The 26553-nt window shown below is 45.7% G+C and overlaps 1 protein-coding gene across 1 annotated transcript; it reads right to left on the bottom strand.

Annotated features, from left to right (window-relative positions):
• Positions 1 to 701: 701 nt before the first annotated feature.
• On the bottom strand, positions 702 to 23997 carry LOC136943552 (heterogeneous nuclear ribonucleoprotein L-like). The gene is made up of 13 exons (XM_067236915.1): positions 23746 to 23997; positions 13467 to 13585; positions 12428 to 12665; positions 10848 to 10940; positions 10454 to 10543; positions 10216 to 10288; positions 6144 to 6215; positions 5058 to 5275; positions 4632 to 4753; positions 3962 to 4163; positions 3556 to 3613; positions 3197 to 3295; positions 702 to 2546 (listed from the first exon to the last, which is right to left on the bottom strand). Exons 1-13 carry the CDS (start codon positions 23950 to 23952, stop codon positions 2491 to 2493), a joined length of 1647 nt encoding a protein of 548 aa, XP_067093016.1. The 5' UTR covers positions 23953 to 23997; the 3' UTR covers positions 702 to 2490.
• Positions 23998 to 26553: the final 2556 nt, after the last annotated feature.

Here is a 26553-nt window from a genome sequence, read left to right as displayed (position 1 = left end):
AAAAGGAACATTCCTGTAAGAATAACATGCATATGTTGTCGATAATATGCAGATAAAACAACTCCCCCCCCCCTCCCCCCCCCCCCATGTCCACCGAGACAGGGAGAGCAGGTCAGTGTCTAAATATAGCGTCCCAGGCTATCAGAAAGGGACCCACTAGTGAGAGAGTGATAGAGAGAGAAGGGAAGAGGGGGCGCTAATCTGTGTCACCATGCTTCTATTCTTAACTTGTCCCAGCAGTCTGCAGAAATTTGAGACACGTGCACACACACCCACACACACGCACACACACCTCCCCCCTCCTCCAATGGATACCTGAGTAAGAACTGTGAGAAGGTGTAGTGTCTTTGGGATGGCAATCCAAGGTAGACAGGAATCTAGAATTTACACTTCCAAGTGTTGACCTGTCCGAGAACGTGTGTTCTGCTAAGTTGGAATCAATAACATAGACGGGTGTTTTATTATGCCGAGCTTAGTTTGCTGAAGCCACAGGTAACCAAACTCCACTGTGTCCACAAGACAAAACCACAAAACCATCAAAATAATTTGATCGATCCATCCCGTAGGTTGTAGTCAGCATTATAAACCTCTTCTGTTTGACGAAAGCATTAACTCAAAGCACAAAGAACAAGTGTATGCAAAAACACTTTCTGAATGGCAGTAGTAAACTGACACAACAAAACTATTTTATACCACTCTGGAGACTGCTGATTGTTTAATGAAAGTCACACTGAACATCAACATTTCTTGATTCCCATGTATGGTCCTACTATCACATACTGTACTTGTAGAGAGGTTAGACTATGAGAACCATTTGAAGACCTATGTATATCAGTATGTGAGTTATTACCTTGAACTATATAACAAACCATTTAAATTCATATACAGGATTTTTAATGTAATAACCTTTTATGCCTGATTTGTCTGAATGAATGGCTTGCAGTGTTTATTTTGTGAAAAGAAATAGGAGCAACATCAAGGTTACATTACCTACCAAGTTACATAGCAGTATCTGTACACATTGTAGTTACATAGGATGTTTAGTTCCACTCATGGTAATTGTCTTCTTACACTTTTGTAATAACCAATGCCGCAACACTTGATACCATTTAATCACATAGCAATTGCTATGTACCAATGTTTTTTTCCGATAGGTATTGCTTTGTTGTTACGTGGTCGTTTATGTAACCTTGATGAAAGGTGTTTTGAAAAGCTTTTCAGTTCTATGAAAGGCTCAAGAAATCTACTGTACATCTGTGATATTACTGCTATAGTAGTTAAAGGACTGGTTAAATATTTGCAGTCTCACTGATTCAAGCAGGGAACTACAGCTCTAGGTGGCTTTGCTTACTGTCATATTGTTGGACCTCTGTTTAGCTTAGAAGACTAAAACAGTATAAATGTGCAAATCTACAGACACTGACTGACAGAGTGTAGGCTGGCCATGACATCACAGACTAAACCCTGTAGCATTAACATTAACCCCCACTCCCCACTACCCCAAACACAATTACTTACACAAAGTGGGCTTATAGTGTGTAAACATAAAAAAAAACAGTGCCTCAATGGTTGAAGGTGCTGCTATAAGCCCTGACCTAGTATCTGATTTCTAAACTTTGATTGTGACCATTAGTGGTAATGACAAAATGTGACCTAGCTCTGAGGCTTAGGGGACATTTTCAACCATCCCTTCAAAAACAGGCCATTAAATGTCAATTTATCATCCCAAAACAAAATCCATAACAAGCCCCCCGGCACACGTAGTAAAGATTTCATTGACATTCTATACACATTTACATATTACATTAAGTCAATATTGACACATAGATAATCTGAATTGCCATCTGAGTGTCTTCTGCTCAGCTGTCAGTCTGTGTGGTAGCCATCTTGAACAGGCCTCAGCACAGTAAACCATATGCGGGGAAAACCCAGGGATGACACCATGAATTCACCGGTAACGCCAACCAAGGCTGTCCAATTGCAGTCTTTACAGAGGTCACCTGCTTATCACGCTCGACCGCATGGAATGCTGAGGAGGAGAGCACACCCACATAGTCAGGTGTGTGTGTCTCGTCTCTGTTCTTAATTCCGATTGGTTCTCTGTAAACCAGAGAAAACAAAATGGAGGGAACTGAAAAAAGGCTGATATACGACAAATAAAAAGAGAACATGTTCTCCAGTGTTTCACACTTGTGTGTTTCAGTTCAGTTTCTTTTCTCTTTGTGGCAAAGGTGCTGAGTTTGGGAATAGATGTTTTCTCAGTGGCTCGGTGGCCCAAAGCTCTGTCCTTGACACTTCCGACCTCTCTCATTCTATATCAATTTCCTGCATTTGCTCCCTCAGTTTCTTCTCATCTATCTTTCTCTCAAACTAACTTTCGCTTCATTCTCTCTCTCCCTCTCTCTCTCCATCCCTCCTTCCATCCCTCCTTCCATCATCCTCCAGGCCGAGGCTCGGTCAGGTAGCCTCCCCATGGGTGGCGCTGTCAGCTCAGAGGTGAGAGGAGGTGGAGAAGCACAACTTCAGGGTGTAAGGGTTGGAGCCATCTGGATGAGGAGATGCAAATGGTTACACAAAGTTAATATTTTTCACAACAATGCATGCATTGTTTAATCAATGGCTACTTCTTAGATGTAAGCTGCCTGGTCTTGTGGCTTGCCCACACACCTGCCAGGCTGCCACTGATCACTCTGGCATGGAGAACGCTCAGCACAGCAGTGTTAAGTCCGGTCTGGGAACACACAAGGTGTTCAGCAGATGGTGCTTACACTCCTGTCCTGGTGTGACTCCCAATGTTTTTCAAGTACACACACACACACACACACACACATACACACTTACACATACACACACACCCTATTCCTAATCTACACTGATAAGACCTCCAGAGGGCTAGGATATGACATCTGCCTTGCCAATAGAGAAGGCAGATAGAATTTGACAATCGCCGTATCTCTCCTGGTGCCTGTCTAATCTCCCTCATAGTAACAGGGAGTTATCTGGAGAAATGGCTACAGAACAGTTTTTCTTTTCCCATAGCAAGAATATGTCATTTTAGCAATAATTTTCAGATAATGGACACTTGGATAAAAATGTGTAATCCTACCAGCCGCCATCCCCTAGTAAAATCCTCTCAACTTCATCTGTGATCATGGTTGAATGCGGACGTTTCTCAGAAAAGCGTGTGGTCACTTACTAGGTATTCTGATCTGGTAGTGGTTGAGCACGGTCAAGACCTCAACCGCCTGAGTCTTAGAGTCAAACTCCAACAACCCCGAGATGGTTTTGGAAGAGGCTGGCAGAGCGAGATGAAGGAAACAGGGGAGGAAAGAGAGAGGGAGGGGAGAGGAAGGAGAGAGGCAGGAGAGAGAGAGAGGACAAGTAAAAAAACTGAAAAACATTTGCAGCTCAGTCCCAAATAATATGGTAACATTAAGGAGGCAATACTTAATAGAATACAAATCTGGCACTGCAGCTTCCTTTTTTCTATATAACTGAAATCCCGTTTACGTGGTGGGGTGTTATTTTTTTTAAATCAATAAATGTCAAACTTACGCTTGGCATCAAACATCTTGAACTTGACAAAACCAGGCGTGTCATGCTCCGAGCATAACTGTGGATGGCAGACAGATACAGGGATCAGTCGACATTTGTAAACATACCAGTCTGCCTGCTCTTTGTGCTCAACCCTGCCCACCAGCAGAGGGAGCACTTTCATTGTCTCACCTCTCCATTCATGCCCTTTGCTTTGCTGTCCTAGTCACTGAATCCACTGTGTGCGGGTGACTTACAGTACACCATGACTCCCTCCCTCACATTCACACATCCACCGACCTGTTGTTAACCTCTAGCAAAGAGACCGCCCGTATAAATAACATAAATCTTCTATAAACGAATGGAAGAACATTCAAATTCCAATAATGGGCCTTCAACGGACTGACAGGTTCCAGTGGGGTCCTACCCTGAGCAGCTGCTCCTCAGATATGCAGGGCGGGACGTTGTAGTAATGCAGCACACAGGAGGGCGGCTGGATGATGTTCTTGGACGCCTGGCCGGCACTGGTGAAGCGGTTGTTGCGCGTCATGGCAAAGTCCTTGTAGCTGCTGCTGCCGTCCTCCAGCTCAAACACCTGGCTGGGGATGACCGCGTGCTGCTTGGACACACTGCAGCGAGGGAGGGGGAAGGGGGGCATGGGGAGGAGCAGTCAGACAGGGAGAGGAAGAGATAGAGGAGGCGGAGAGGGGTGTGACAATGCACTGGGCGTTGTGGGAAGTAGGCTCCACATTGTGACCATGTCCTATAGTGTAGAATTGAACTGGATTGGATTATGAGGGAGTCAGGTGGCTGAGCGGTGAGGGAGTCGGACTAGTAATCCGAAGGTTGCCAGTTCGATTCCCGGTCGTGCAAACTGACGTTGTGTCCTTGGGAGCATCTTCTTCTTCTTCTTGGCAAGGCACTTCACCCTACTTGCCTCGGGGGAATGTCCCTGTACTTACTGTAAGTCGCTCTGGATAAGAGCGTCTGCTAAATGACTAAATGTAATGTAAAATGTAAATGTGGGGTTAAGAAGACACAGTGCCCTCGACTGACCGTGTGACGACAGGAGGGGAGGGACGGGGGCTCTCGCTCACCAGACGTTGAGCCTCTTGCCGAACACCTTGATGCTGTTGAGGTGTGTGATGGCTCTGTCCACGGCATACTCATCACCCATCTCCACCAGGGCTGTGCCGTGAACACTCTTCATGAACTTCACCTGACACACACACACACACGCACACACGCACACACACACACACGCGCACACACGCGCACACACACACACGCGCACACACGCGCACACACGTGCACACACACGCACACACACGCACACACACACACACACACACGCGCGCCACAAACGCAAACACACACAGAGGGGGAATACCGAGGGGTTATGCCTTTCTTTATACAATGATCTGAATCAATAAATCCCAGATTAAAGACAAGCCATTCACAAACACACACATACATACACACACACACGCTCAGTCCCTTATTGTTTCACAAACTCGGCTGACCTTTTCAATGTTACCATAGAGACAGAAGAGATTGAAGATGCGAGTGCAGTTCATCTTGGCGGGATGCAGCCCGCTCACCATGGCGACAGAGCTGGGGTTGTGGCTGATGTAGGAGGAGCTCTGGGGCAGAGGGTAGGACACCACCTCTGGGATGTCGTGGGAGGAGTTGAGCTTGTACCTGCTGTTGCCGGGCAGAGGCAGCAGGGGGCAGTGTGGGCCTGGAAGAACACAAGGGGGCAAGAGAGGGGGCTAGGAGAGGGGTGCTATAGGCTATTAACTACCATAGAGAATACAGTATGGGCAAACCATAGATTTAAAACAGTTCTATATTGAAACAGTTCGAGTATACAGCTGACATTCATACTGACGTCTTCTCTGACACAATTCTCGTGTTTCACAAGGGTCCTGTGGCATGTCTTTAATTTAACCCTTGTGCTGCCTTCGGGTCACATGACCCAAAGGTTCACAACGAACCATCGTTGTGTTTACCCAATTTTGCCAAATACAAAAACAATAAATATTATTTTCTTTTAACATTCGCAATGTGGGGGGTCTGAGACAGCCCGACGTTTAAAATAAAATTCCTCACTTTGTTTTTGTATGCAGTAAAGTTGTCTCAATATGACAGTGGGTCACAATGACTGATGGGTCAGAATGACCCGAAGATTACACAAGGGTTAACAAGCCCCTGAGTCCGACCTAATGTTGAGGAGAGCAACACCACTGATACCTGTGTTGATGAATGTGCTGCATTTGTTTAATTAGTTATACGTTTAACTTTCTCCTGTGGAGGAACAGACTGTTGAGGCAGATGAAAGGTACACCTGCATCCTTCACTGGCTCTTGGGAATCTATACCTTCCATCTTATGAGTGTGTGTGTGTCCGTGTGTGCGCTTAAGTGGGTATGCAAGGAGCGGGTTAATGTTTCCCATCAAAGGTGAGGGGTGTGGATAAAGTAGCCAACCGGTGCGAGTGAGAATGAAATGACACTGACACAGTTACCAATCAGCCAAACCAAGGAAGCGGCTTCACACACCTGCTAGCTGCTAGACTGAGCAACAGTGTTCCAGTCAGGGTTTTCTTACCATAGCCATTATCCCCATACGATGATGGATGTTCTCCTAAAATGGCTTGTCTCTGTCTCCCCTTCCCACGGTCTGAAACATACATACACACACACACACACACACACACAAACACACGCACAATGAAGACAAGCCTGGGGTTTGAAAGTAAAATTAAAGCTATTCAAATACACCTGGGGGTATGAACAGACAATATTAACTAGACAGAAACAATGTCTGGCATTATAGGTGAGCTTGTGAATTTGAGAGACTAACACTCTCACATGGATTGTCTAACATTCAATTACATGTTACAACAGTGAAACAGTGAGCTAAACAGCTGTATTGAATATCATGTGGTTGAATGAGGCGCATTTATAATTTTAACCAAACAAGACATATATTGCATTACCTTTTAAACGATAACAGTATGTCTTCATAATAACATGAGCACAACAGGGAAAGCAGGAAATCATTCAGTAATAAATCCAATCGTGCATTCAATTGTGGAAAGTACATAACACCCTAAGACAGTTATCTACTCAATGTACAGAAGATGACATACATTAAAATAGGAAACTACTACAGTAGAGTCACATCAAGAAGGACATTTTTGAGTTTTTTTTTTTTGTTTTACATACAAAGACAATGTGGGAACAGTACCTGAGGTCTATAGTAGCACATCAACCATGTGACAGATAGAGGCCATGGCTGTCTACTGGCACAGACAGGAAGTCTCTCTCAGTGAGACAGGAAGTCACTCTCAGTCTCAGGACCAGAGCACAACATCAACCTGTGTTACATCATCACATGGTATGGCAGTCAGTTCCTGTCCACTGTGGAGACACTGAGGTAAACTCTGAAGCGTTATGAAAAATGGGACATGGTAGGTATTGGAATTTTGTTTTGGCTGTGCCGTTAAGGCAGTTTCACTTACAAGATCCCATTTTAAACTTGGCCAAGAAAGGAAGCACAGTGGGTAAAGAGAGTCTTCCTAGGAGCCAATCGATGTACTGAGCACCATTTGTTTAGAGGCTTTGACAGATGAAGTTCAGACCTCCTCAAAGGTATTCTGTGTCCATGTAGTGCCTTCAGGCTTTATACAATTTCAAAAGATTGAGAGGCAAGTTATCTCAGAATGTGTAGTAAATTGTGTAGTAGAAGAAAAGAGGGAAAGCGGGAAAAGCCTTGAAAAGAGCCCATGGTGTTACTAGACTGAGCCACAGTTTGACAGGTTGACAAAGCAGTAACTGGATCCGGGATAGCCAATAAGGCCCAGCGATAGCTCCGAGAAGTCAATCTCTAAAACCTGTGTGTGTGTGCTTGCGTGTGTGTGTGTGTGCTTGCGTGTGTGTGTGTGCTTGTGTGTGTGTGTGTGTGTGCTTGCGTGTGTGTGTGTGTGCGTGTGTGAAAGAGGGGAGTAAGGTCATGGGTCTCTCCCTCTCTCTCTCTCGCACACACACACACAAACTTTGCCAATGCTGCATTGGTGTAAAACGATAAGGGGAGGATTACACAGAGTCTGTGCTCATCAAGCAGGAAGAGTGACCTTCAGTCAGGAGATTAGGAGAGTGCACGGCATGTGTGAATGCATTACCCTCTGGTTTGGCAGGGGAAGCAGCACCTACCACAGCCCCCTGCCCCAACCGTCCCCCCCTCCACACACTCACCAGCCTGTCTTATACTCACTATTACTATCCTCTCAAACCCTCCCCTCTCATCATCCCTCCCTGTGCCACGGCTTCACAAACTCTCCTTACTCCCTGCCCCCAGGAAGAAAAGACAGGAATATATCCATCATTAGGACCCCCCAAAGAGAAGCTGCGCTCCTGCTGGGAGACCTGCCTTTGCTCAGGTAGAGGAGAGCACGTACAGCGAGGCTCTCAAGAAGAGCGATCCCTCTCACACGGGGGGTGTTGGGATGGTAATAACCTCTAATCTGCACTTTCCCCTGTCTTTGGAGAACTGATTGGTCTGTTGCAGTTTTCTGTTTGTAAATTGCAGGCCACTGCCCAGCCCAACCCCAAGGTGTTTACGTGAAAATGGCTCTGAGCAGAAACAACGATTAAAAATGTATAAACATATGTAGTTATAGACAATATGGTGACACCTTTGGCGAATGACCTTACGGAACCTCTGTCGGGCTAGCTAGTGTGTGTGTGTGGGTGGGTGTCTCTGTGTGTGTGTGTGTGTGTGTGGGGGGGGGGGGGTAGCAAGGATAGATGGAAAGGGGGTTGTTTTTGGATTGAGGTCTCTGTGTCCTTTAAGATGGCCTCTAAAGTGGCTAATCTCCTATCTGGGAGTAGCAGCAGTATCGACCAAGCCTTGGGCTCGCCGCTAGCAGACAGCACACAGGTGCAGAGTGTGTGACACCACATTACCCAAAGAGAGGGGTCGAGGAAACAGACACCCTGTTGTTGCAGTTGTCAAGAGCTCTCATTCCTGAAGGGTTCTCGTGCCCCGCTGACCCCTGTTCCTCATACCTTGCGACTCAGAGGACGCGCAGCTCTACCCAGCTGGCTCTGGACGCGGGCTCTGACGAGAACTTGACTCTCTTTACCCACATGATGTGCTTCCTCCATCAACTACATCTCCATACAGAAAATAAACATTGCTGAGTAACAACATATTAACATTCCCTGGACAGCTCTCTGCTCACAAGGCATGTCAACACATTGACAGTGACAGAAATACTGTTACATGACACACGCTAATATAATACTCTAATATGACATCTATCCTTAGCCTGATGATATTTAGAAGATCTTACAGCAGTAGATGACTGTGACTGTGAGATCTAGGTAGAACACAGAGTACAGAGTAACAGCACAGAGGGGAAGGACAGAGAGCAGAGTCAATAGGAGCAGCATGGTCCTCCAGGCCAGAGGTGGCGCTGTAGCTTCCTGGGCGTGTTGATGCGTCTGCATGTGGTCAGGATGAATGAGAAGTCTCTCTCCCTCGCTTTGGGTTTGGAAGAGTGAAGATGGAAGCGTGTTGCAGTGCAGGGTCAGCCTGTCGTCCATCCCTCTCTCTCTCTCTCCCTCTCTCCCTCTATCCCCTGGGTGGGAAGGGTTCAGTGCAGGCTTGTGAGAGGCGGGTGTGAGAGTGCGTTGCTTGGAGAAGGAGACGTGCGCTGTGGTTGAATTCTCGGTCTGTGTGGTGGTTGACTGGAGGTCTGCGGTCCGTACGGGTCCTCTACGACCCCCCCCAACAGGGTGCACTAACAGTCCCAGTGATTCCTCACCAGAATAGGGATAGCCCTTGTTGACAACCAGTGTGCTAACCATTGGTGCGTTACAGAAACACAGATATTTCCACTGTGTCTGTCCATGGATCTGGTTATCATTCTGAGTGGAGGTGAGGTTGCGGCTACGTGCTGATCGTGGGTCAGTTTAGTCGTATTTCCCAGCTAGAGGCCTAGGCTAGGAGGAGAGAGGGTGAGCTGATTCCAAAGCCCTGTTTGGAGGTGAGCTTCCCCTCCATGCACTCAGTGAGTTTAGTAAGCAAGTAGACAGAATAGAAATGTTGCTGTTTCTCTGGCTTGTTTCAGCTGACACAAACTGAAATTCAAATTAACAGCCCTCCACCCTCCCTCCAAGTCCCTACCCCTCTTATTCTCTTTCCCCGCTCTTGCTCTCTCTCTCTGACTCTTTGTTCTTAATCTCCCCTCCCTCTCTCTCTCTCTCTCTCTTTCTTTCTCTCTCTCTCTCTCTCTCTCTCTCTCTCTCTCTCTCTCTCTCTCTCTCTCTCTCTCTCTCTCTCAGAAAGTAGCTGATTTATCTAGCACTGGTGACAATGAGGCTTCAGAAAGAGCAAACTTCTGATATCGTCACCTGACTGTGCATTACCTCAGCATTGTGCAGAATACACAGACAGAAACACTGCTGTGTCAGAGAGATAAAGAGAGAGACCTGAGAGGACCTGACTCTTTCTTCCACTAAAGCTTAGCAACTCAGCTCCATAGCAACTCGAAATAGAAAGGTATAGAGAGGGAAGTAATGGAAATTGCAAAGGCGTAGAAAGATACCCGCCTTGAGAGAGAAAAAGATATACTGTATACCTAGAAAAAGAAAATAGGAAAGCAAATTCTTACCTCTTCGTACCAGGTACGGTTTGGTGTAGTCCCAGCTCTCGTTATCGTTACGGATCACGTTCAAACGTGTCGGCTACAGGAGGGGAAACCATGGATATAGACCCTCAGGGAACACGCTCCACAATACAGTCTACCAATGTGTGTGTGGCCTTTGCGATGTGGCTGACTATATCGTAATGATGTGTATTTAAAAAAATAAACAAGTATCATGTATGTCTGCATGTGTGTTGTATCTTACCCTTGCATATTCAATCTTCAGGGTGCAGCAGCCAGCATAGATGTCTGCTCCGTTGAGAGCCGCCTTGGCTTTCTGAGCACATTGGATGGACTCAAACCTGAGGAGGGTCAGTTAAGGATACACACCTATACCAGCATTAACACACACACACACACACACAATCTTACCCACCCACACCCACAACACCACACCTATGACTTCAAGCTGGATTGGTTAAACTCACTCCACAATATTAACACCTGTACCATCTCATTGCTAGCTGTGTGGTGACGTAGCCGTATTAAGAAGCAATTAGGATGGATGCCAGGATATGGCGAGATAGTGATACTGATGAGCAACACCATGACAACCACACAATCACACACGTCTAAACACATTGCCCAAGCTACAAGACAGGATATTCCACCATGGCCTGGATGCCATTGCGTTTGAAGATGACGATGCGTAGCACGCTGCCAATTGGGTTACACACCGTGTAGAGAACATCCTGGAGGACAAGAGAGGAAGAGGAGGATGAGGAAACACGTACTGCGGCGTTGGGAGAGAAGAAGAAAAGGCGACAGTTAACAGGATGAAAGGCTGTTAAGAAATCCATTCACACCCAAGCAGCTACCGGGAGATAAAACAACTCATTAACCCAGGCACTGCTAACACACGAGCACGCAGACATATGCACAACCAAACAAAGAAGTCAATTAGCCAGCTGTAGCTGACGGTGTTCAAGTGGTCTGTGTAAAATACCTCTCTGTGTCTCTCTCTCTCTCTCTCTCTCTCTGTATCTCTCTCTCTCTCTCTCTGTATCTCTTTCTCTCTGTATCTCTCTCTCTCTCTGTGTATCTCTCTTTCTCTCTGTCTTTCTCTCTCCCTTTCTCTCTGTATCTCTCTTTCTCTCTCTCTCTTTCTGTCTCCCTTTCTCTCTCTCTCTGTATCTCTCTCTCTCTGTGCGTGTGTGATATTGCTAGGCTGCCTCGTGCTCTTACTGTATCAGGATTGTTATATAAAAACACATCTCAGAATCAGAATCCGGTTTATCACCAAGTAAGTTTACACGTATGAGGAATTTTCTTTGGTAGGTTGGTGCATAGCAATAAACATATTACTGTAAGTAAAAATATAAAGAAAGACAAAACAAATACAGTAAGATGAACAAGTACTGTAAGTACACGGTTTATAAACATGTGTGTAGCTTGTCTGTTTGTTTCACAAGAATGAAAATGCAGATGAGAGCGAGAGTGACAGAAAGAAAGAGAAATGGTATAGAAAGACAGCTAAGAGAGCAGTAGAGCAAGAGAGGTAAGCACATCAAACCAGAAAGGAGGGGGAGGCAGAACTCTGAGGTTAATAACATAAATACTGTCTCTGCTATGTGACATAGCTGTACATATATTCATGTATCAGGCACATATTCACTTTGGTACCCGCACAAATAGGTACATGGTCGCTAACGTCGATTTCCCATTACCATAGTGACGGTATGATATGGATGCATTGCCAAGTTGGCTGTCATTTGCGTTTCCTTGGTGACGTTAAATTATTTCCATTAGCACAGGCTGAATACATCCATCATATTGCAATGCGAAAGGACTTGGAAAAACTGAAGCTGTTAACACACCGTGATTATCTTTCTGAGATACGGTTCTGACCCTGTTGATAGGGTAAAAGTTGTTCTCACCATGGAAACAGGGTAGAGGGGGGTTCTACGCCATTGTGTTTCTAAGGCTACGATGTTAGCACAGTGATTGGGCAGAAAAAAGTTTCATGTCTATGCTCTGACCATAGCTATCAGATAGAAGGGTTCTATGTTGTTTCCGTGGTGATTAGATAGGGGGGTTCTGAACTTGTGTTCTTACTATGGTGATTGGATAGGGGGGGTTTTAAGATTGTGTTCTTACCGTGGTGATTGGATAGGGGGTTCTGAACTTGTGTTCTTACTATGGTGATTTGATAGGGGTGGTTCTAAGATCGTGTTCTTACCGTGGTGATTGGATAGAGGGGGTTCTGTATGGAGAGCAGCAGGACCTTGTTGCCACTGTTGGGATTGTCAGAGTTGGTGGGTCTTGTGATCCTCTTGCTGGTGGAGTAATTGAAGTACGCCTGCTGGCCAGCAATGTACACTGCCTCACTGGACCCACAGGATACACAGCGGTCAGCACTCTCCCCTCCCTCAAACTCCACCAGAGCCTGGCGCTTGAATGGCATCATCATCACGTAGCTGGTGGATAGACACACATATACACGCGCGCGCACACACACACACACACACGCTCTATATCTACATGTGTATCTCACATTGTATTATGAGTTGACACTTTTCCGTGTTCTCTATAGCTGGTGTCGTTTCTCACATGCCTGGTGTGTGTAGACTCCTACTGCTACACTACGGTGAATTGTTACCTCGAATCTCTCAATGAGCTCTGTCTGCCCCACCCAAGGGGCCTGAAGAATACACTCACAGCTCTGTGTCTGTTTAAGTCTATCTTCTTTACTAGTATTTGTTTTGGAGGTAGTTTTATTTCTTCAAAGCGGAGAGAGAGCTCTTGCAGGGTGGAGTGTTGTTTATCGTATGTTAATCAGCTGATTTAGGCAAACGCCAACCTCTGATTTCAACAGGATAAAACACAACACATCTTAAGACCTGTTCCCAAAGGAGACAATCCTTGTATAGTATCTATCGACCATATCTACATAACCAGTGTCTACCAACACACTCATTTACAATTTAAATTACAGAACAGTGAGAGCATACATGCCGTAACTGAAATTCTTTCACTTACATATGACCTCTATTCAAGAGGAATAGAGGCCTTGTTGTCAGGGTGGAAGTCTATTTTCAGGAGTCGTGATGAGATTCTGAGAGGAACCTCTGTCTGACACAGACAGTGATTAGCTCCTTACTCAGATGTAGAGGGGTGATGGCAACCAGCATGTCACACACACACATACCCATACCCATGCACACTCACACATTCCGACACATCCCTACAACACACCCACACACACAGAGAGCTCTCACCATATGGGTCCAAACTTCTCCAGGGCCTCCACCAGGTCGGCCTCCACCACAGCCTCACACAGCCCTCTGACGTGGACGACCGGAGACGGGGCAATCCTGTGGGACTCCTCTCCATTATCCTGAAACACACAACAGACACACACACACACACGAGTTAGTGGGAGGGATTATACAATGCTGGTTTGAGGCCTTATATTACATACACACACATAGATCACACAGGCAGTCGTTCTGCCATAAACATTCAGCAAACTAAGTGCAGTTGTGTTATACCTGTTTAAAACTGGAGTCACTCTGAGAGGGAGGACCAGAGATGAGCACTCAGGTTGAATAATTGAACTGTTTCTTAAAAATAGCTAAGCACCACAACAACATGAACATTCTCTTAATGGGCCATTGCCTTTAGGACGGAGGGATTTGTCTGAGTTAGGACTATGGCATGTCTTCTACAGAGGCTCTGCTGATTTCAATCAGCCTTTGTTGTTGTTCCATGTATGGCACACGGGGCTCAGCACCCTGATGCAGCGTGTCGCAGCTGGTTTGGGAGTCCCAGTTTGTCTTGTGGATAGTACAGAGGCCTGTGTCTGCCAGGCGGATAAAGCGAGGCAACGGCGAGAGTTGCTTCTCGAAGCTTGTAGGGGCTCTCATCTGGAAAGACTGCTGGAGCAGGATGAAATATTAAAGGGAAGGCCCAAGTGGTGCTGGTGGAACGGTGAGCCGGTCTCTATTTCAGGCAACCCTCCTACGCTGATAGGACGGCTGGGATCGTACTGGATCCGACTCAGAGATGAATAGCCTATCGACTACCTCCATGTCTCTGATCGTGAACTGATTATGAAAGAGGGATTCAGCAGGTGCTTTTACTATAGACAGGTGAGGAAGATACAGGTGAACAGAAATAATTGGGTGTATACTACGGATTTGGGAGAGAGACAGAGAAGGCAGAAAAAGAGGGAGAATGAGCAAGACCGAGAGACGCTCTGTGAAAAAGATACGAGGTGTCTGTGTGTTAGGGGTCCGTGTGTGTGTGTGTGTGTTTTAGAAGTGAGAAAGACTGAGACTGCGTGTGTGTGTGTGTGTTGTAGAAGTGAGAAAGACTGAGACTGTGTGTGTGTATGTGTGTGTGTGTGTGTTGTAGAAGTGAGAAAGACTGAGACTGCGTGTGTGTGTATGTGTGTGTGTGTGTTGTAGAAGTGAGAAAGACTGAGACTGCGTGTGTGTTTATGTGTGTGTGTGTGTGTGTGTTGTAGAAGTGAGAAAGACTGAGACTGTGTGTGTGTGTGTGTGTTGTAGAAGTGAGAAAGACTGAGACTGCGTGTGTGTGTGTGTATGTATGTGTGTGTGTGTGTGTGTGTGTGTGTGTGTGTGTGTGTGTGTGTGCACATGCATACGCTAAGAGTGTAAGACAGTAAGATAAATTCCAAGTTGACACAGACTATCTCTAAACTAAGATTCATTTCAAACAGAGGCTCACAGCCCACTCCCTGCAGACTGTTAATGAGCCTCACCATACATCACACACACACACACACACACACTCACACACACACACACACACACACTCATCCTATCACACATCACATTAAATAATGTTAGTCTTCGCCCTGCTGAGTTATTCATTAACAGTTTCATAGAGAAGCTCAATCAGATTATAGTTCTTCAGAAAGAAGGGAGGACATGAGGTAGAGGGGGAGGCTGAAGACACTCTGAGTTAAAATCAAGTGAGTAGATGAACTCACTAGGCTAAAGGCACCACGGATTCAGAACATTTGCAGAGATGGAAAGTAGCGGAATATCTCTCTGCTTCTCTTATCTTGAACCCAACTGTCCCCCAGGCGTCTCTTTCATCCCGCGTTCTCTCCTTCCCCGGATCTGTCCTTGGTTTCTCTGTTGTTTTTTGCACTCCTCTTTTCCCTCCTCTATCCAGCTCTGATTCCATCCCTCCTTTACTACCCCTCTACCCCTTTTCTAATTAGTGAACTTCACTTGTCTGACTGCTGTTCCTCTCTTAGTATCCACTTCTCTATAATCTCCTCTCTCTCTCTCTCTCTCTCTCTCTCTCTCTCTCTCTCTCTCTCTCTCTCTCTCTCTCTCTCTCTCTCTCTCTCTCTAATATTTTAGCTCCCTGCAGAATCTCCCAGCCAGGTGTTTATGGTGCATCTGTGTGTGTGTGTGTACGTAAATTGATGGAGGAGTGAATCATTGTGCCAGCCTAGGAGAACTGTGGGTATGTTTGCGTACATGTGTGTGCATGTGTGAGTGTGTGTTTGTGTGTCTGTCGGGGGCAGTTATGGGTGTGTAGGCATGGCCATATGGTAGTGCAAGGTTAAGTGGCAGTCCAATCCATCAGGGAACTCATTTTCCCATAGTGCTGTGTTTTTGGTTCTCCCTGCAGTGATTAAGTGGTGTGCTCATGGCCTTGTGTCCAGCTGCCCTCACCCATTCCTCACTCTAATCCAGAATACTAATCCCCATCAGGCTGGTGACCTGGACCCACAGCAGGTTAAATGACTCTTACCCCCTACAGCAGCTTGCTCTACCTTTCTACCAGGGGAATGGCTGTGTGGGTGTGTGTGTGGCAGAGAAAAAAAAAGAGAGAGTGGGGATCTGGGGGCTCTCTGCATAAGTATGTTTTGTGCCCCAATCTCTATACTGTCAAGCTTTAATACAATGTGTGTATGTGTGCATTTAATAAGCTGCTGGCCCAGTGCCAATCAGTAGCCTTTAAAGGACCCACGAAAAGCAGTTAGCATCTAACCAGAAGTGCATGCAGAAATACCTTATAAAATGAGAAATAAACTGCAAACAATGGCAATAGAGCAGTGAAACAATGCTATATAACCAGATCTATGAGGTAACAAGTTGAGAAGTCTAATGTGCAACAGTGGAGCATTGGAGTGTAATGAAATGGGGCAATTAACAGATATACTGACGTTAAGAGGGAGCATGGCACCACCACTGTGTGTATGTGCGTTAGCCTGTACATGTGTGTGTGTTATTCTTCCTTCTCTCTGGTATTTATAGCGCACTGCTGACATTTCAGGAGTGGCTGCAGAAAAATGTAGGCCATGCAAGGAAAAGAGCTGGTGCAGTATATTATGCTAGACAGCCAATGAGTAGCTGGTTTCAGTCCATGACACCATCGCTATGTGTTTGCTGTTCCTGTGGTGGTGTGAATGTGTGTACGTGTGGCTGTTTGTGTGTGTGTTGGTACCATAACTGCTTAAGTTTCCTCTTAATCTATCATTAATAAGATAAAGGTAAAACTACAGTAATTATGGAAACAAGAAACACACACACACACACAGAAATACACACACCTGTTGACTCAGCCTTTCCAACAGCAGCACCAGCAGTGACAGCCTGAACACAATACAGCAATTACACTGAATGTAATCCAGGGTCAGAGAAGGGATTTAACATCAAACTTTCAACAGGAGAACCTGAACCAGAGATCTCTCGTTTCCTCTGATCCCCGAGGCACGACTCAGGGAAGCGGTCCATCCCTCTTCTCACCACTGACTGTTTGTGTGTGTGTGTGGTGAGAGCTTCCACAGGCATTCTCTCAACACTTATGTTTCCTGTACTAAAGGCTGGTTAACATGCGTTGAGGATGCACAAGGTTCCAGTCAAGGAATTACTGGAGGCAGAGGGATGTTCTATGGACTGTGAACATCAGCTTTCCAGGCCACATCCCCTGGGAATGTGTGTGTGTGTGTGTATGTGTGTAAGTATGTGTGTGTGTGTGTGTGTGAGAGAGTGAGAGACAGAGAGAGAGAGAGAGAGAGAGAGAGAGAGAGAGAGAGAGAGAGAGAGAGAGAGAGAGAGAGAGTGTAAAACAGAGTGCCTGGGCGTGAACAAGCGAGTCTTTGTGAGACAGTGTGTGTGTGTCTGGACTTAACATTGTCTGTCAAGGATTTGCAGAACAGCTCCCCCCCCCCCCCATCCTCCTCTCATCCCTTCATCCTGCCTCGTCTGGCTCCCTCCTCTCTCATCTACGTTTATCTCTCCTCTCCCTCCTTCCTCTGCGGCTGTTAAGAGGAACACCATATAATTCACAGGACAGGGAGGTGGGAAAGACACAGTGACCTACACACACACACACACACAACATAAACATAAAGTGATACACAAATAGACACATATACCACACACCCTTATATTCTACCTCGCTCCCCTTGGAGGGCGAGGGCCCATCTGTCCCCCCCTGTTCCTCAGGCATGAGGGATTGTGATCTAGGCGACTACCCTGACAGGCGGTCTATAGACAGCAGGTCTGCCTGAGAGGCAGTCTATAGACAGCAGGTCTGCCTGAGAGGCAGTCTATAGACAGCAGGTCTGCCTGAGAGGCAGTCTATAGACAGCAGGTCTGCCTGAGAGGCGGTCTATAGACAGCAGGTCTGCCTGAGAGGCAGTCTATAGACAGCAGGTCTGCCTGAGAGGCGGTCTATAGACAGCTGGTCTGCCTGAGAGGCGGTCTATAGACAGCAGGTCTGCCTGAGAGGCGGTCTATAGACAGCAGGTCTGCCTGAGAGGCGGTCTATAGACAGCAGGTCTGCCTGAGAGGCAGTTTATAGACAGCAGGTCTGCCTGAGAGGCGGTCTATAGACAGCCGGTTCACCTGGACAGACATGCTGCAGCATTGAGACTGATCCTAATCTACACCAGCCCAGACTTGCTGTTCTCCACAAGACTCTCCACTGGATTAAGTACAGTATGGCCCGCGGTTATTCTACAGAACGTGGACTGTGAAGCTGTTATTTGGAACCAGTAGCCGGGAAGCTATCAACAGCTCGACTCACTCACAGAGAGAACACCTAGCCTGACCAGTCTGGACGCTCCCAAGAGAGTTCAAATCCCTCCTCCGAACTTTAATTCAATTCCACCTTCATTGCCAAGCCCCGCCAGTGAAGCACACTCACACTTTCAGGAGTGCTGGCGTAGAATACAATCCTCGCTGTCTCTATGTACTTATTCATTGAGATGTCAAAGTGTCAAAACATGGTGACTACAGGCAGAGATACCCAACAACTGTTATGTAGATTAACAGAACAGTTGTGGCGACCATGTTAGTAGGCCATATGGATGAAATAGACTGGTCATGTCAGTTCTATGACATTTTTACCAGAAGACTGACACTGTGTCTGATAGCTCCCCTGGCCTCCTCAAATTCATTTATTATGACTCAACATCTGCCAGGCAATGTTTGACATTCATGAATTTCATATGAGTTAAGGCTCATTATTTTGGATTAGGAAACAATTACAGAGAGGAAAGGAGACCAGAGAGGAGACCATAGGAGAGATCTGTTATCTGAACACACACACACATTAATGTTTAATACTGTTTCCCATCTTCTTGTCAGCAAACCTCGCTACGGTCCGTTCACATCAACCACAGACGTGTACACACACACACACACACACTGCTGACATGCATGATGCATAACTGCACATGTACTCATTCTGGACTTTCTGACAGCACAGCATGATGTGATGTTGTCTTCACACAAACCCTTTCTGTCCTTTCGTACCTGGGGCGAAACACACTGCATCCACCATGCAGCTAGCTTTCTGTAACAAGGACACTTCTTACACACACTCTGTATTCTGTTCACTATTTGACCTTGACACCAATGGAGTCCTGGACCTGCTTGTCAATCAAACTAGTGGCTATCAACAGGAGGGCAAAGCCACGATTATGAAAGAACTGACATACTATACAGAAAGAGAATAAGGTTCTAATAATTGTATGGTATGTGGAATACAACATCCACACATGCACACACAAGCAGTGTCTTAATTTCTGTATCAATCCATCACCCTCAGTTTTGCACCTGTACACCCTAAAGCACATGTGTCAAACTCAACGCGGGGTCTTAGATGGTGTATTGACATAAGTCTACGCTGTTTTACAGCGTGCATTGACCATAAACTACATCTCTCACAATGCATTTGGATTATGTTACGGCAAAGGGACGACATCCCACCTCTAGAAGCAGTGTATATACACATCAGCGTTCAACGCAAACGTTCAAGTTTAACTGGGTGAAGGCGAGCATGGCTTGAATGACAGCACTCCATGCACATTTTCAGCTAAGGTTCTCGAGCTAGAGTACTCAGCCAAGCTAGATGCATGTTTCTGCTTCCCCTTATGACAATTTGGAGCCAGAAATAATAAAGAACACCTAAATATGCCAAATGTAGCCTTCAAGAAAAACAGCAGATTGTCCAAGAATTAAAAGGCGGACTGCAATCGCTGCAGAATATGTTCACAAAAGCTACCGCTAAAAAATGTTTTTGCCCTTTGAGGGCAACGATAATGCTGATGTGGCCCTCGGTGAAAATGAGTTTGACACCCCTGTCCTAAAGCATGCGACCTATCGAGAGACAAACAGAGGCAGTCTAACACCTCGAAACACGCTGCTCCCCATACATGCGGGTCGACGCAAAAAAACATATCATGGAACGAGAAGCTTGAGAAGGCGTTTAACACTGAAAACATTTTTCTGTACACTAGCTGTAAGACTCAATTAGATTTACCGCACATTAAAACTCACACATTATGAGAGCACTGTAAATAGATAATTAAATAGAATAACACTTTTAAAGGCAGAAACAGGAACTATTCCTATAAATACAGTACATATGGTGTTTGCAAATACTCCCACCAACATGCACACACACACAAACAGTATGACAAACCACAGTAAAAAAAAAAGAAGGGAAAAAAAGAAAAGAAAAGAACTTCTTTCTTCAACTACTGTTCTTTCGCACACCAGTTGAGAGAGCCGTTGGGAAATACAACACATTTTGTATTGTTCTGATACTGACAACACCTTCGGGTTAGCGTCATGTTGATATTTAGAAGACACACCAGAACACACACAGGTATACAAGCACACACAAACACACGCACACACACACAAATGGTGCTGCCGAGTCAGGGGGTCACTTTGCAGCCTGCCAGAGAGAAAGGAAAGCACTGGAAGGTCCACTCCCTCTCTCTCTCTCTCTCTCTCTCTCTCTCTCTCTCTCTCTCTCTCTCTCTCTTTATAGGAGAAGAAAGCTGAAGGCGGAAAATGAAAAGACAAGAATGAAAGGGTAGAAGAGAATAAGTAAGGAGAAGCTGTGCAGATGCAGGGGAGTAGAAAGGGGGGGATTTGGAAGAAAATAGAGATAGGTAAGAACACACAGCACACCATCCACCACAGGAATGCCACACTACTGCAGTGCAACACATACAGCCTGTTTGAAATGTTTCTACGACGATAGGCTTAAAAACCTAACCAACATGCAGCTCTGGACTCTCCGTTTGAGAAATATTGAGTCAGTTGCAGGGGCAACAGCCCAGGCAACAGGAAGCATATTGTCTAAGTGCATCAGCTGTCACTTTCGCTTTGGGACTATCTTAACTCTGAAGTCCACAGACCACATTTAAAATGTGTCTGTCAATCCTGTATTATTATGCTATTGTCCATGGCCTTGTGTTAGATGATTGCTAGTGGGTTTTTTGTAAGGTGCCCCTGTCTTCATGGAGTTTGCTTTGTGCAGATTTCATATGGTTTGGCGTTACGTGTTGTGTGTAGACCCTTGGCAGTTAATGGAGGAACCAAACAAAAACATAAACAAAAACCGTTGCTTACAAAAACCTAAAGTCAGTCCATAAACATGTTGGATTTCCAGTTCTGTTTCGAGTGTGGTTTCTTGTGTTGTCTGACACTTACGGATATTAAGTCTTTGTAGAGAGTAGCAGTGATGCTCTGTTTCCTCCCGGGGAAAGACTAGCTGTGTCTCTTCCCTTCATCTCTCTCTCACCCTCCATCCCTCCTTCACTCTCTCTCTTCCCCTTCTTCAAAGACTGTGTGATATATAAATACACTCTGCGCCACGGGCTCCGACACCCCCTTAAATGGCTTTTACTTAATCGTTTAAGTGTGACATTTAGTCATACACTTAGTCATCCATCACTATATTTCTGACTCTTTTTGTCTTTGTCTACATTTCTCAGATAGGAACAAGCCAATTCTTATACGAGACCAAAATGAACAGGTATATCTCCTCACATCAATCTCCTCATCTCTCTTTCTTTCCTTCAAACACTCTCTGGAGAACAGACCCAGCCCTCTGGCCCAGCACCAGACAACAGACTCTCTCATCTCTCAGCACCTCAGCATCCACACACACACACACACACACACACACAGGCAGGCTCTCAAATCCTGAGCTGCTAGACCCTATCGCCTGCTCCCTCCATACTGCAGCTGAATAAGCTCTGTCAGTCTACAATTGACTGTCTGCAAGGTCGACGAGTCACATACCTCAGAGAGGTTGGAAAGCCTGCTGTTTGCTGTCTCAGCCAGAATGAGATGCCATTACTTTAGAGACGACCACACACACACACATAGATACACACATGGCATATTGGAGGGCCGAGCATGCACCACATTAGAAAATGATAATCAATATCCAACTTCTTTGGTATCCCTAGTGTGATTAATGGGGGCCAGGAGGACCAATCCTCTCAGAGAGCCTGGGAGTGGGCTGGGAGGAGAGGAGGTATTCTCTATCAGTCCCTGCAGTTCCTTCCAGGTGTTACCCACGGATGAGGCCATGCACTCAGCCTGGGGCTGAATAGGCATTGAGACAAACAGAACATGCAGCCTTTTGCCATGTGGACCATCTGAAACCCCCCCCCCCCCCCCCCCCCCCCAAAAAAAAAAAAGTCAAATTGATTCTTTGACTGATTTACTGGGCGATCCTGTGTAGTAAGAGAGCAGAACAGCAAAATATTGAAGAGTGTGTCGCCTTGCCAGGGATCAAATCTCAGTTTCATGGGCTGAACCAACGTGTGCTGAACCAAGGTGTCTAATTTTCGTCCACGAGGACATCTTGTGGTGGCAGGTGGGCTTAGTCTCAAGATAAATTAGTTCATTGGGTCCAGATTACATCTGTTACATTTACAAACCTAATAGGCCTAATCAATGAAAACAACTGTTGCTCAGTTAGGGAGATTAAAAAGGGAGAAAACAAGGGGGACAGAAGAGCTAATTAAGAGAACAGATGCTTCATGCTTCATTGAACTTTTACTCCTGTATGATTCTGCTTCAAATATCAAATGTTTTTTTCAGCAGAGAGAGAGAGAGAGCGAGAGAGAGAGTGAGAGCGAGAGCGAGAGAGAGACAGAGAACATCGGAAAGTGAGTGAGGAAAACAGAGACACAGAGAGCTAGAGAAAGATCGAGTTCGCACAAAAATAAATTGACATGCGCTTCACAAAGCACCGGAATACGTTGACACCGGCCACAGCAAACTGGCTTATGCCGGCGGTGGCGAAAGTGCAGCTTTTTCTTGGTGATAAGGAGAAGAAAGCCGATCAACGAAACAAGATTCTCGCACCGTAGAGATGGTAAAATCCAAAACAGCGCTCAGTTAATCTAGATAATGTGTTCTAAGCTTCACCGGGACCATATGATCTGATGAGATACAGATAACCGTTCACCCCTTCGCGCTGACTCGTCCAGCACAAAACCAAGAAGCCAAGCGAGTCGGTACCGGTGGATGCCAGATAGAAGAGACTTGTTTATAACATGCGCGATACAGACAGGCTATCGTTATTTACAAGAAAATCGAGTTTAGTCCAAAGACCCTGTAGCCTATTTTTCACGTGTATTTTGTTTATGCTCTCTTCACTGCCGCGCGCTCTTTATTACATCAGCATGACACAGGCCATAATAGAGTTAGATACCCGACTGAACCGAACTGAGCCACTGTGGCCTGCTCAAACACATTTAGTCTGCTGCGATGCTACAGTTCGTCACTCTAAATTCTGCCAGACTGATGGTGAGAGTAGACTCGTGGAGTCGTCTGAATGAGGGTGTGACACTAACTGACTGATATTACAACTTTATGAATGTCATGCAGTATTCAGAGGGTCACTGAATGTCTGCATATGTGCACGTGCGCGCGCACGCACGCTTGATGATTCGAACTTGTTAAAAATGTCCAGCGATTGATGCACATACTTTGGTCCAACCTTGAAGTTCAACATGTGGACACTGTAGGACACTTGTTCCACTGCAGAAAGGGTAATTAACCTATACAGACTTTAGCTCTGATTAACTCTAGACAGTGCGTCGTTTATGAAAAACGGCATGAAAAAACCTCTGAAACGAAGTAGGCTACCATTTGAAAACCAGTAATCTCCAATCCGGCTCCTGCAGGTTATGTTGAGATATCCTACTGCTAAATACTTTGCTGAGGTCGGGTGCTTATTCCTTACCCGTCGTCCAGCTCCGAATTTAGTTGCGGTCCATCGGGCCCGTTTCTCCCCACTCAGACCGGATATATCCTCATCACCCGGCAACCCCACAGACTCCGAGTCGGAGTCTTCTCCCTCCTCAAGCTCCTCGCCATCCTCCACCCCCGTCTTCATTCGCTTCGGCGCCCTTTCATACTCGCCTTCCTCATGTTCTTCAATGAGCGACATTGTTCTCTATAGGCAGACTAATATTATCAAACAAATCTTGGGCAGGTTGTGAGCCTTCGAAAAATCCTGGTCGATATTTTTGGTCGCGTAATGTCTTACATCAATCTAACCTGTGCGTATCAGCAGACTACGTAGCGCTTTCCTCCGCCGATCTGTTCTGTGGCTTGCACTTGCCAGTTGCCACAGATTTCTCTTACAGTGAAGGTGTGAGTGGTAGATCCCGCCCAGCACGCACCGCATTTGACAGTCTGTGCTGGCTAATTAAGTATACAGCTAAGGATTGGTCTGCGTTTATGTGTCAACAGAGAATACAAGACAGCTCCACATTCTGCAGTGAAGAACGCAGAGATAATTCCCCTCTGCTCAGTTGTCAAACATCGCCTCTCCTGCAACTGGAACAGTGTCCTAAAATGAGCATACATGTGTATAAACTAGCCTATATAACTGTCTTTTTTTCTGTTATATTTCTAACTGTTCTACGGTATGGTTGGTCTCCGTGTGAATCGGTTACAGTGTTCATAAATTTGGAATCCCCGCAATGCAATATGTGCTGTAAAGGTACATAGCGGAAATTACCAGAAAGAGATGACTGTGGGCCAGTTCACCTGCCTACTGCAGTGATGTAACATGCAAATAAGCAAGGGTTCATACTTTCTCAGCACAAATACATCGCTCATCTTTCAGCCTACCTGTATTTACTACCATTTTGTAGAGCATGCAATTTTCTAGCCATGTTTTTGCTTAGTCTGGCATTGGACTTAGTGCCCGAGTCCAATGCCAAGGGACAGAATTTTACACAGACCCATTAGCCCTGCCTGGAAGAGTTTAGCAGGAAATAGGTGTGGGACTGCAGAAGCTACAAACCCAGATCTGGGTTTGTAGCTTCTGTTGTTTATCAACACTCATCTAGCACTAAACTCTGAAGACTTGAATGAAGATGACACTGGCTAGAAACCAGAGCAGCACATGAAGGCTCTCTCTCTCTCTCTCTCTCTCTCTCTCTCTCTCTCTCTCTCTCTCTCTCTCCCTCTCTCTTTCACTCAGTGTCTCTCTCTCTCCCTCCCCCCTCCCTCCCTCGGGCAGGATTGTCGAGTTGGAAAGTGAGATTGTGGAGATAAAATGAGGTAGGGGGGAGGAGGGGGATGGGGGCGTAATGCCATAATGCTTTGTTGTGTTCCTTGTCTATGTAAAACTACATTGAAGAGTTCCTTGGTAAAAAGAGGAAATAAAAGACAAATACTTAGTCACAGGGTTTGAACATCATCATATTGGTTTCACTTCCTGAAGGTTAAAATAAGGACTTATGGGAGTGGAAATCTCCTCGACCACCGACTGCGTCAGTCTGGCTTACTGACCTGATGCTATTCCTGAAATTAAAGAAAATTAAATATTCCTCTAGAGGATCAACTGACAAGTTCCATAACATTTGGGATCTGTTGCTGTTGTACTTTGAGAGGCTTACCACTCTCCCCCCTGATAATATAATGCCTTAACAACTCTTCCCAGTACGCACAGCTGAGTTGTCAGATGCCCGATGTGAGCTTTACATGGTGGGAATTGCTCCCTCTCTCAACCTAATACTCCTCCCCTCCCTTTAAAAAAACAAAACATTATTATTATTTATATCTATTATTATTATTATTATTATTATTATATATATGTACTATGTGCGAGTTTGAGTAAACAGCTGATGTATTTTTATAACTTCAGAGGGATGCGAGAGTCATGGCAGTGCCGTCGCTAAGAGAGATACCGCTGTGTCATGCTCACTTGTGGCTCCTGGGAAGGAGAGAAGTGGAGAGAGACCCAGAGAGAGTGAGTGGGAGACAAACAAAAGGAGAGAGGAAGGAGAGAGGGAGACCAAAGAGACAGCGATAGAAGAGAAAGAGATTTTGAGTGGGAGTGCAAAGGATAAACGTGTGTGAATGTGAAACTGCGTGGGTATTTCTGTGACAGGAAGAGTATCGCTGTCCAAGGAGCTCTCATCTCTTACATGTGAGAAGCCCACCACTGAGGAAGACTGACAGCAGAATAAAAGCTTTCTAGCGGCCTAGAACGCGTCTGACACTGAAGCTTGTCCCCCTCAATGCAGAGTGGAAAGAGGGAAAAGACAACTGGTTGATCCTGGTTCTTAAGGTTATAATGGCAGAGTGGCTGGAGGGAGCATGGATACAAGTCCCTCTGGGCATACTCCATGATGATAAGGTCTTAGCTCCTTTCTACAATATGGGTCTCTGTGGCCCGAGGGTCAGAGGTTAGAGGATTAGAGAGTGACCAGGAGAACGGTAGGTGACTGAATACCCTGAAATACGATCACAGGTCACCCCTCAGTCAGTGATTTTTAGTATTTTTTTTAAAATTATATATAGTTTGATAGTTTGATACAGACAGACACATGCATTAGCATCCAATCAAGTTCCATAGATTGATTATACACGCTTGTGTAATCTTAGAAGCAGATGTAAAATGTCCTGCAGTTTTCCAGGTGCTTTAATAGCAGTGCAGCTTTAGATGCCTTGTAAACAGTTCTCAGCATGGAGCTCTGTTGGCGACTGCTTTGGTCTGGAGGGCCTGAGGGTGGATGATGATGTTATCTCTTTG

Source organism: Osmerus mordax, chromosome 5, assembly GCF_038355195.1.
Source record: "Osmerus mordax isolate fOsmMor3 chromosome 5, fOsmMor3.pri, whole genome shotgun sequence".
In the NCBI taxonomy this organism is placed as follows: Eukaryota; Metazoa; Chordata; class Actinopteri; order Osmeriformes; family Osmeridae; genus Osmerus; species Osmerus mordax.
This window is presented reverse-complemented; position numbering and strand designations above follow the sequence as displayed.